This window comes from Perca flavescens, chromosome 1 (genome assembly GCF_004354835.1).
Source record: "Perca flavescens isolate YP-PL-M2 chromosome 1, PFLA_1.0, whole genome shotgun sequence".
NCBI lineage: Eukaryota > Metazoa > Chordata > Actinopteri > Perciformes > Percidae > Perca > Perca flavescens.
The window spans coordinates 15,277,114-15,289,334 of NC_041331.1; the positions used below are offsets into that span (position 1 = coordinate 15,277,114).

At 43.5% G+C, this 12,221-nt stretch overlaps 1 protein-coding gene across 7 annotated transcripts in view; it reads right to left on the minus strand.

Moving 5' to 3' along the window:
• The window catches only part of tle3b (TLE family member 3, transcriptional corepressor b), a 30,660-nt gene extending 19,788 nt beyond the window's left edge, over positions 1 to 10,872 (minus strand). For all 7 annotated transcript variants that reach the window (XM_028581697.1, XM_028581680.1, XM_028581659.1 and 4 more), the window contains exons 1-5: positions 10,768 to 10,872; positions 10,066 to 10,166; positions 9,760 to 9,823; positions 6,999 to 7,043; positions 551 to 613 (exon numbers count right to left, since the gene is read on the minus strand). In XM_028581697.1, coding sequence (XP_028437498.1) covers positions 551 to 613; positions 6,999 to 7,043; positions 9,760 to 9,823; positions 10,066 to 10,166; positions 10,768 to 10,791 — 297 coding nt within the window. In that variant the 5' untranslated portion in view covers positions 10,792 to 10,872. The remainder of the gene's footprint in view (positions 1 to 550; positions 614 to 6,998; positions 7,044 to 9,759; positions 9,824 to 10,065; positions 10,167 to 10,767) is intronic.
• Positions 10,873 to 12,221: the final 1,349 nt, after the last annotated feature.

The window sequence follows — 12,221 nt, forward strand, 5'->3', positions numbered from 1 at the left end:
GGCATAATTTCCATCCATGTGGGTGTTTTCAGCAGCTGGACTAATTTCTAAGACTGACAGGATAACTGTGCCATGCCTTACCGTGAGAAATTAATAAAACCAGTTCAACTGAAATCTTTTGTCAGGAGATTGGGACAGCCAATTTCAGTTTCCTACTTGATAAAGGCATTTGCAGGCTTGTTTTAAGTTCCTTGCAAGTTTAGACTCACAGTGTAGAGCAGCAGTTAGTGATGGCAAGTGATTGAATAATGCATTTCAATCATAAATTAAATACAAACAAGTAAATTATTTGAGTGGGTTTGTGCTGCTAAAATGCTCAATTCAATGACCGTTTCATGGTTAACATAATTGCTTAAAAATCAGCATTCCTATTATGCAATGAATGCATGTCTTGTACAAGATGCATTGTCATGCCTATTCATCCTATTGACAGAGTCTCTGCACAGTAGCCAGCCTCACTATTTCCTGTACAGCTACTGTGTGTCTCTCTTGTGCATGTTGAACGAAATTATTCTCACTCTTAAATGCTGCAAGCCGGAGTGACACTCACCTCTTGTGACAAGAACGGCATGATCTGAGCGAGAATTGCATTGAGACGTTTGGCGATCTCAGTCTGTAGGAGAAGAGAAAGAAAATGTTAGAATGATAAGTATACTGCATGCTACAGGCAACACTATAATCAAGCAGTTAAATTACCTATAAAACAAAAGGGTGTGCATTTGTGCACACACACACGAATGTTTGCAGCGTCCATCTGGAGAGAACCTGTATTTCTTAACTAAATTGGGACCGCCTTAGAACAAATTTACTCTCCTGCCTCCATTAGACTAAGGCCTTATTTCATTACGAGGCTGAAATATGCTAATACCATCTGGCTGGGGAGACCATAATGAGGTCCATACTTCATAATTACAGCCCATAGAGAGGAGGGTGGGGCGGGCTGAAGCAGACAGGTTAACTCTCTGGTACATCTATCAGAGGCATCTTTGGTATCGACCACAGAATATTAGCTGGGAGCGTAAGATGATACTGCAGGGCTCGACGAACATAGAGCACTTTACAGAGCTGCATTTGGACAAATGGATACACTGCGCTGCCCACCTACCGCACTTGAATGTCCCAAGACATTTTGCCAAACCCATTTCTTTTTTTAAATCTGTACTTTGCACAGAGAGAGGAGAAAGAGGAGGAGAAGGAGAGGAACACAAAAGTAGAAATCAGAATAAAGGAGAAGGGGTGGAGAGTGTGTGGGGGTGATAAATGGTGAAGTGAAACGCTCTGATTTGACACTAAGGTAATGTAGTTTGACTGAACCGGGGGAGGTGAACTAATTGATTCTGGGAGATTAGGGGTGGGGGCCCAGCAGGTGTGTGGGGGTGAAGAGGTCCTTCCCTCCGGTTTATACGCTGCTGCATTCCACTCATTTTCTCCTTTAACCTTGTTTGACTGTGGAAGGGGGAGGGAGGAGAGGGGAGAAGAAAGAAAGTGGAAAAGGGGGACAGGAGGTGCCGGTGGCCTTTTGCACAGCTCTCTGGGTCACTCTTTTCATCTTGGAGGGGGGGGCAGACAGGAAAAGAAGGAGAGAAGAGCAGGGGGACAGACCTTTGCTGGCCTTTCAGGAATTATCTCACAACCCTCTGTCTGACCTTAGACACACTGAGCTTTCTCTCTCCATCCAGCCTGCCCCCTCCATCCTTCTCCCAACACTACTTCACACCCCTCCCTGCTAATCTCCACTACTCTCCTCTGTGCCCTCCCTCCTTCCTCTTCTTTCTCTCATCTTCCCCCTCTTCTGTTGCTGGGGCAACGCTATCTGGCACGGCTGATCGTTATGCAAATTGGGCTGGGGCCCTGACCAGAACAGCCTGTAAAATCATATTAGGCGCAGCAAAGAGGCAGGTCATTAAATTGAATTTTCGGCCTGTCGATCTGATCGGCACGGGAAATTAATGAGGGATAACTGGGAGTAGGGAGGTGGTTCCACTGGGGGTGGTGGGGGCTGACATAGAAAGAGAGGAAGGGAGCTCTATGGAGACTCATAAACCATCATCATTAGCGGGGGGTTGGATACAATGACACACAGTAGGATTAGAGTGTTTCAGTATCACACCACTTCTCTGGAAATGGCTGCAAGGGGAGCAACATGGGGCTTGTAGGAAACAGCGGTATGCTGATACACTCGACTATTAGAGCAAAAACATTACAAACCCTCACCACAAACCATTCACAAAGACAGGCATCCATTTGTTCACAGCAAATCACCACTCCAGAGCAAACAATCGTGGAATTCAGGTGCACTCTGGCTTTTGTGTTGAAGTGTTTAGTTCACTGTGCTAAAAACACAAAGGTTTCTCTCAGCAGTTTATTCTGAAAGGCGAGCAGGAGCGCCAGGTGCTTTGAGAGCTGAGATCACGTTGAGCTGTGTTCACGGTTTTCTAAGGTTAAATGTTCCCGAAACCCATAGCTTCCTCTGAAATTTACCCCAGAGTCAAAATATTACTCTGGAGCCAGGAAATAAAACAATGGAACAGACTTCCTTTGCATCCATTTTTCTTTTTGTGGCCGAATTATAGACGCCGTACATTGTACCTGTCATATCTCAGCTACAATTTAAAAGAATGGAGGACAAGCATGACTCCCGCATTGACTATAAAAGCAGTCAACCGAAACGCTGGCAGCGCTGCCTTTATCAGCTACATCTTGTCCTTCCTTTAAAAATTCAGTCAATCCCCTCTGTTCTGACTAAGTTCACACATGTTAGGGAGGGCAAATTGCTTAGTAACATGACTTTTCACAGCCATTTGGCAGGGAAAAATACTTATAACACATCACATCCAATGACACGCAGCGCTCTTAAATTACTCCCGCTTTACTTTGGAGGCACTATTTTCCACAGTGCTTTTAGTGGCAGAGACAGGCACTGGAAATAGTTTATTGTCACTTAATGCCACTGAAAACAGAAGCCTTTGAGCTGGCAGAAGCTTTTTACTGCAGCTCCACAATTGCAGGTACTCAGGGTTGTCTAGTAGCACCAGAGCATGGAGAGGCGCTCTCTCCACTGTATCCCTCTGTCAATGGTGCATTGAAAGCCATTTGGCTGTTTGTCGCTCCAGGCATTAGCCCCCAAGTGGAGAGCAAAGTCTCTGACGAGGATTCAATTGGCAAGGAAACCAAGTGGCATATGATGGTGGTGGTGTTGGTGGTGGTGGTGGTGGTGGTGGGGGGAGACTCTGTTTGGGAATTATCTTCTCAGCCAGAGAAGAGGAAGAAAGAGGCACTTAGAGGTATCTTGTTCATTACAAATGCATGAAGAATATTTTGCATGTCATTCTATTTTAAGCTCATACACACAAAACTGAAGTGACATCCATTCCTGCAGGGGAGCGTATGGAAATAAGCTGTTTTCCAACAGATTACATCTGATTTTAAATCATCATGTAAACAATATTTTTTTTTATAGATTTTATTTTGAATTATGCAGTTTATGTGTACAGACACACGTCTTTTCTTACATTTAACCACATCAACACTAACACACAAAGCCATAATCGGCTGGTTGACTGCACACACGCACACACTTGTGTAACGCTGTTCTACCAGCCCTTCTATCCTGGCTATGAAAAATAAAGCAAGTCTCACAGCCTCCAATAACCTCGTCAAGCTCCCTTGAGAGTGTGTGTGTGTGTGTGTTCTCGTAGTCAGTTTGTTTTGGCTTCGAGATAGGTCAGCCATCATCACCTTGGCAAACAATTCCAGGAATCCTATATAAATTATTCATTTGCACAAGCTCTCTTTCTCCCTCCCTCTGCTCCTCCTTTCACCCTCTTCCTCCATCTAGGAAGCGGACAACTCTCCTTGATGCTTGTTTCCCTTATTCACTCAACAAGTGAGGAAATGGATACATACAACAGATACACAAAATGGCTGCCTAAGGTGCAAGCAGCCAAATATAATGGTGTGGTATAGGATTCATTGATGGTTAATTCTTCTATTTATGTTCCTTTTGTTTTCAATTTACCAAAAGAGAGAACTGAAATCAACATGTAGGCAAGCGTACAAGAGAGATAAACATGGACCACAACAGAGGACAGAGGTAGTAAAAAACAAAGAAGCCCCCACCACACCCACACCAAAAAGTCAGCAGGGCATGTTGCTGAGGCAGCCTAATAAGCTGCGCTAATTAAAATCACTTATTGACAGCAAGCGAGGGTGATTACCTCCACCCTGCACTCTTTGCCATCATAAGAGACACAGTCAAAACAAATTACCCCCCGGCAATCGCACAGATCCCTTCGCTAGCAACCATTCAGCTCAGCAGCAGCATAGGAGAAGCTGTGTGTCTGTTGGAACTTCAATTACAGTGTGTTTGTGTGTGTGTAAATGCACAACTACTGTTACTATGTAAGGGATATGAGTATTTATTTCTATGTGCATATGTGTGTGGTTTGTGCCCATTCCCCTGCTTTTCAATCTAGCTTAGTAGCGATAAAAAACACAAAGTGAGTTTATCACATCTTTTTTTTTTTCACACTGCAATAAATCTTCGAAACAAGCGAAGGAATATGCCTACGTGCATCCAATAAGCCAGCCTCCATCTCTTCCTACCAATAACAGGGACAGCTAAGGGCTGTCTGTTTACCTCTCGCTGATGTCATCACAAACACTCGTTCACCAGGGACCGGAGAATGGAGAGAGAGGAAGGGAGGTGGCAGGAATCATGCATTATTCAGAATGCTCCCTCGACTCCATTGGGCTTATTGATAAACAAAGGAGATGTACAGGAGAGGACCAGTCTATTAACCCATTTGACCTAAAGCCTCCATCCCCCTTCCATATGTCCCACTGCCACCAGCATCCACCCACAACAACCAGCTCCATCCCCACACTGCAACATCCTTGTTGGCGATAAGTGCCTGACAGAAAACGTTCAAGAACAGGACACACACACACACACACACACACACACACACACACACACACACACACACACACACACACACACACACACACACACACACACACACACACACACACACACACACACACACACACACACACACACACACACACACACACACACACACACACACACACACACACACACACAGCTGCTGCTCCAACTGGGCTACCCTCCCACTGATGCCATTTACCTTCTGGATCTGAGGGCCATGAAGCCTCCGCCCCACCTCTCTCTGTCTCTCTTTCTTCCCCTCTGACAGACTCCCACCCTCATACATCATATCACACAGCTAATGACACAAGGACCATCCTTCACATCACATCGTTGGGGTGGGGGTACAGACAGAGGAGGGGAAAGCAATGAAAACAGATAAGGGCATGAAAAGGGAGGTGGAAAAGGAGAATTGAGGAGTCAAAGGTGACTGAGGGAAACAGAAGGCAAGACAGAATCAGAGAAAATGTAAATGCAAGTGTAGAAAGATAAAAGAGGGGCATCTTGAGATCACAGTAATCTTTTTTTCCTCTTCTCAAGTCAAATGAATAAAAGATTATGCTAATGTCTGTTAATAGAAAAGAAAATGTGGGTTTCACACAGGCTGACTAAAAGGCCTCAGGTCAGATCTTTATATATAAACAGTTGTTTTGCAGTGTTGTTTACAGGTGTAATCTGACTTTTATAAAGCACTTAGGATTATGGTGACTGCAGTAGCAGATGTCTTATCCTAACTGCACCAGTCGGACAGCATGCACACTCCTTATCCTGTGGACACGCCTAATCACTTGATATGAAATGCTAAAATCATCTAAGTCCATAAAATGTCAAAAAAATAGTGTATGCTCATCACAATTTCCCTATTCCAACTTAAAACTAGAAGGACACTTGGAGAGTGCAGTCCTCCGCCAAGGCTCACAATGTTAATGCAGTGTGGATTTTCCCAGTCAGGAACTCATTTTTTTGTGTCAATTTGTTCATCTGCCCCGTGATTCTGATCCAGTCCAAAACTTAACAGGTTCTTTCTTGGCCCATGCTACACCCTTCTACCAGTTTCATAAAAATGGGACCAGTAGTTTTTTTTCTGCATTCCTTTCGACAGACAAACCAACCAACCAACCAACCAACCAACCAACGGAGACAACAGAAAACAAAACCTCTTTGGCGGAGGTAATTATATAAAATAACAGCAAATCTTTGAGTGAATTATTGACTTTTTCAAAACAATTTAATCTGTCTAATTGACTCAATTAATCAATTGTTTTAATAATAACAGAATACAGCAGAGGCATTTGAGAGCACAGCTGACAGAAAAGCTACTGAGCCTTTTGTGTCTTGCTCTGGGACACTTGCATTCTTGGTGGTGCACGGGATACAAGTATTTGGGTTAAGGGATGGTTTCCACAAACACTAAACCATCATGCCTTCAAAACTCTGGGCATGACAAGCCAAAAATCAACTGGAAGCAAACCAATAGAGAAGCCTGATGTGAACCGTGGTCACTATTTCTAATGCTAAGATGATTTTAACATATCTGTCGCCCCTTTCCTTAATGCCTCCAGACTACTGAAATGGATCCTTGGGTGGTGTCGCGGAAACTACAGATATGCCCTATTCATCTGTAGAAGTCTTTCCACTGCAGCATGATGCCCAGTGTTGGGTGGCAGCCGAACTAATGCGCTTTTAGCCCGGCTGGCACTGGGGACACGCAGACACACACACAGACACACACACACACACACACACACACACACACACACACACAGACACACAGACAGACACACAGACAGACACACAGACAGACACAGACACACTTAACTTTAATCTTATCAAACCATTCCCATCAGGCAGCGTGCCCTTCATGTTGTTTAGCCTGTCAGCATTTTCACTACAGGAAGCCAGTTAGTGTATGCTTCCAACAGCCATTTAAGGATGAGGGTAGAAAGTAAGGTCAGGTATGTGTGTTTATAGTCCTCAATCACTCGGGGGGAAAAAACAACAACCGTGTTTTGGCTGTACACAGACCATCCCTGATATGGCTTCATACCTGTTTGTGCATCTCAATGTTGAGCCCATAGGACATCTCATAGTACTGTAAAACAGAAGAGAGAATAGAAAACATTAATACATAAAGAGGTTACCCTGAAAACTTTGTTTCAAAGACTTTTCAATGATGCATTTCTTATTTGTACATAAAATCAAATAAGTAATTTGAGGCAAGAAATGAGCCCAGATATTTATCCTTTGTGATATCTATATTTCTTAATCGTGTACAACAAAATAGGAAAAAATTTACTTGTGACTTTTTTCTACTGAGGAACAGTGAATTGAAGGGGAGGGGGGAGTGTTGACTGATATGACATTTGTATTAGTCCTCTAAAGCACCCAAACAATAAAAGAGACAAGTTTATGTTGCAGCACAGGGGAGGGGGGAGGGGGGGGGGGGCTTTTAAAAACACAACGACATTAACCAAAGAGGTTGACAACTTCATGTTCTTTGTGCAACCACAGCTGACAGAGGATTGGCTACTGTTCTCATTTACTTCTACTGGGCACTGACAGTCTTTGAGGTCAAAACACTGTATGTGGATTTAAAAACACAGGAGAACGCCAATACTCGCATTTAAAACAAGATTATCTGATGATGATTGCCAAAAGCTTGTGAGCCACCCAACAGACCCAAACTAAAGTAGTTGGACTTGTTTATCAAACACAGCAAACCGCTTCCATTTATTATAGCTATTCCCCACCACCTTCTGGTTCCTCACAGGGAAAATAATATTTAACAAACGTACTGCTGCGTTTGGTTAAAGTCATCCCTTTCATGTATAAACAAGATAAGCATGCACATACACAAACTAAGAGTGAGGTCTAAGTTGCAACTCTCATCAGATAGACAAAATGCTGATTTTACTGTATTAGAAAGAACTTTTCAGTTGGGTTGTCTTCGCAGAGGAATTTATTTCATTTGACTCCATTTGATCATCAGCGAGCTCTGAACTGAATGTAATATGTTTAATTTGCATTCATGGAACAGTTTTACATTTAACCCCTTCACAGCTCTTTGACAGAAATCAAGCACCTATCTTAGCTCCCAAGTGAGGTTTCCAGAACACAGGAAAAGTGCTAGGTGCTAGTACGCACATCAACAAACCAAAGTGCAACACAATATGTAGTAAGGCTTTGCAGTGGTTTAATATTATTGATTATGGAATTTGAATTGAACTGTAATGATATTAGGGCTGCAACTATCAGGTTAATCACTGATTCACCCGCTGACCTTTTTCTTGTTGAAACGATTACTTATTCGATCACATGTCAAAAATAGAGAAAAGACGCCTGTCACAATTTTCCAAAACCCAAGACGACACTTCAAATGTCCCGTTTTGTCCAAACCCCCAAAATATTCAGTTTACTGTCATAAAAGGACTAAGAAAAGCTGCAACTTCCCACATTTGAGAAACTGGAACCAGCAAATGTTTGACATTTCTAAATATGATGACGATATGACAGCACATTGTCATCTTACAAAAAATGTTTGTTGTCCAAATTAGTGATTCAAAGTAGGGATGCTAGTATAGATTTTTTTTTCTGACCGATAGCCGACCCTCATTAACCGTTAACCAACCAGCATGCAACTGAGTCCCAGTCCACCCCTCCAGGAGGCTCAGGCACAATTTTCGCGTCCGCGAAGAGCTGCAGACTTTTACCGGCCATGCAGCCACGAGGTGTGTGTGCATTGTCGTGGTAACATTCAGCCACTTTCCTCGAAACCGCTTGCTCGTTTCTGTGGGACCGACAAATCCGCAGCAGTCCGTGGAGCGTATGACTAAGCCTGTCTCACCACATGCACCTGCGAGGTTGTCAGCTATGTGTACAGGACGGCCGATTTAACCCCCCAGTCCTCATCAATATAGCAGCTGAGAGACATGAACTTAGCAGGAAAAAGAAGAGCTTTAAGTGCAATTTGCTGGTGCAAAGTTAGCACTAGCAGTTAAGAAATAGATTGTGTGGGCTTTTTTTTTCTTTTACTATGCAACCAACGGTTTATAATTATTATTTTAACTGTTTAACTGATAGCATTAATTCTTATTGTCAGTAAACGGTTCATTGTTAAAGCCATAGTGTGTAGTTTCTGCCGCCCCCATGAGGAATTCTATGTAACGACAGCAAAACTGTCGGCGTTTCCACATGATACAAGCCTTCCGTGAACGCCCCACGTGGATACGCAGTTTTTAGTAGCCAAGGAGGACACGGAGGATTAAAAAAAACTGATGAATTGTGAAAGCACATTTGTGTTACACATTTGAGTTTTGTTTAATCTCAAAAGTGTCTGAATGACCCCATGGTTTACCTTGGGTGAGTTAAGAAGTTAAATAATAATAATAATAATAATAATAATAATAATAATAATAATAATGGAAACCCTCCAATTCATGCACAAAAGCCAGCAGACCAGTCATTAACCCCCAGTGGGTCATGTTGGGTGTGTTAGGGAGGGGTTAGGGAGGGTCACATAGAGGACCCCAGAGCCATAGAGGGGGTGTCGTCACACCCCACAATCAATAGTTGGACATTTGACCCCTGCTAGAGTTTCAACCGCCCCCTCCACACACCCCCACTCTGCACCTTCTTATCCAATGAAAACAGAAAACACAGGCCTGAGTCAACACCACCAAAGCAGGGACAAATGCTAGCATGGCCTTTGCAGAACACCAGGGCTGCACCACCTGTGACTTTTCACCTGAGGCTAAAGGGAGGATACGGCATTAAATCAGATTAACAGCTTTAACAATGACTGCTCTTACCATGACGTAGTGACGCTGCATCTCTGTCTTTTCATTGGCCAGTTTATCGTACTCCACTTTAAGACTTTGGGAAGAGAAGAGAAAAATAAAATGATGCTTTTACGGCGAGTTTGAAATCTGTTACATATCTGCATTAAAGCATGTTATTGATTTAGGTATATTACGCCACGTTAAAAATTCAGAACAGATAGATATTTATCAGTGTAACATCAGTGTGTGGCTTCAAAAATGGAACAAGACAGAAGCAGCTTCCTCTTCCTATTCTTTCCAGGAAGTCAACGCTGTTTACAGTAGGCTAGTCATTACCTGTGGTACTGGGCCTGCAGGAACTGAAATTCGTCTTTGATCCTGTCGCAGGACTCTGCCACTGTGAACTTGAAGCCAGGCTGCCCTGGCTGGTGAGGTGCCTGGAAAGTGCAAGGTTGGAGATACCACAGGTGTAAATACCACCATCACAGTCCAGATAATAGTCTCATCTCTCTCTAACCACCACCCCCTCCTCTTTCTTGGTGAACAAGGTTTTTTTTTTTCCTCTCTTTCTCTTGATGGTTTGTCCTCACATTTCCCTTGAGCCCTGAGTGGCGGAGGAAAGAGTCGCTTCATCCATCCTCAAAGTAATTTTACATGGTAGGCAAAGGATGATGAAAAAAAGAAAAATCACATTTAAAGTTGCGTGTTTTTAGTATCTGCTGCAAAAAGCTAAATTTATCTTTTATCAGTGTATAATTGAGACTAGAACAAACTACACTGAGAAATGAAGTCAGCTTACAGCAGGAGATGATGATCTACTTTCCTAAATTCAACAAAAAGCTCTGATCTTGTCGCCAATAAACAAGCTATCCCAGTTTCTCTCCTGCCAGAATGAAGCGCCTCAGCAGCACCGATGCAGCCAGACCATAAATCGTAAGGTGTGGATCAGCAGCTCCACTTTGACGAGCTAATTAGGCTACTTTGAAGGGCGGTGCATTTGCATCAATTTACAAACAGTGACAAAAGACAGCTACTTACCGGATGCCGGCCTTGTGGATACATGTCGCGTTCTTTACACAAGGGAACTCGGTGCGTTTTCTCTCTCCTTCCGTAATCGCGGTGAAGGTGCGGTAAATCACCGCCACCCCCTCCCCTGTATACGCAGGATTGCTGCGGACAAAGCCCTGTTCCTCGGATGCAAGGCGCCCACTCAGACCCCGACCACTGGACGTATCACCTCGGCGGCCTCTCCTTTGTACCTACACAAACAGAAAACGAGGCACTGCTGAGGACCTGAATCACTTTCGCAGCAAGCGACCCTAGTGTAAATCGACAGGAATTAAAGCTTTATAAACTTAACGGGGCTGGTTGATGATCTACTACCTGAAAAAAAATGAAAATAAAAGTTGTTTTTTAATCGTCAAGGTTGCATTAACATTTTTTTTTTTTCTTCATATAAATTTCACATTTTCTGTCAAAAAACCCTTAATATGTCGCATCGATTTGCATTACACGGCGGGGAGAAGACAAGAGTACCAGCAAAATGTGTCTGATCCGATGTAGCCTATCAAATAAATCCCAAAGTTGATACTTTGATCACAACCTCAACGACATGATGCTTTGTTTCTCTCGGAAATCTAGCGAGTAGTTCTCCACAAAGGGAACAAGAACACACACACACAAGGGTTGTTTTGGTGTACGGGTAAAAATCTGAAAACCAGGAGCCGCTGCTGCTTTCAAAGTCGGCTGCCATAAAGCCACACCACCACCACCCGTCTTGTTAGAGGCTCTCTTCGTGTCGCCCTTTTTACCTTTGTCTGGGCTGATTCTTCCCCTCTCTCTTCTGCACAGGTAAAAAAAAAAAAAAAAAAAAAATAGTATCCAGGCACAAAAAGCTTAATATCCTTCACTTGTTACCGTCACCACAGAGTGATAATGGCGGAAAATGTCAGTCGCCGTTTCTATTTTTCATCCACTTCTTCCTCTTTGCCTCTTGATAGTCCTTTAAAACCTGGTGATACCGAGGCGGAGTGCGTCTCTCCGTCCGGTCGGACGTTGGAAAGCCCTCGATCGGGACGAGTTGTTGAGCGCATACAACTTCAAAGAATATTAGATCCAGTAGTAGTAAACGAATCTTCCAGTAAGTCCAAATATTATTAATTGGCAAATAAACGCGTTATTCTTTTGAAAATGACGGCCGTTGTGAAATATACCAGTTCCTCCGCCGCGCGCTGTACCACACACAGACTGTGCACTGACACGAGGATCCGACTGCCGAGAGAGGGCCCTGCTCTGACCAATGGGGTTCTCCGAAGGAGTTTAGCAACGGCGACCAATCACAGCGCGGTAACCCCCACGTGGGGTGTTCAGTGCACCGGTGTTCTGATTGGGTTGCGATATGTGACCTCACATGTTCGCCATTTTGGATATGAAGTGACATTCGGTGCGTTCAACAACTTGTTCGAAACAAATGGCAATAATGTATATATCTG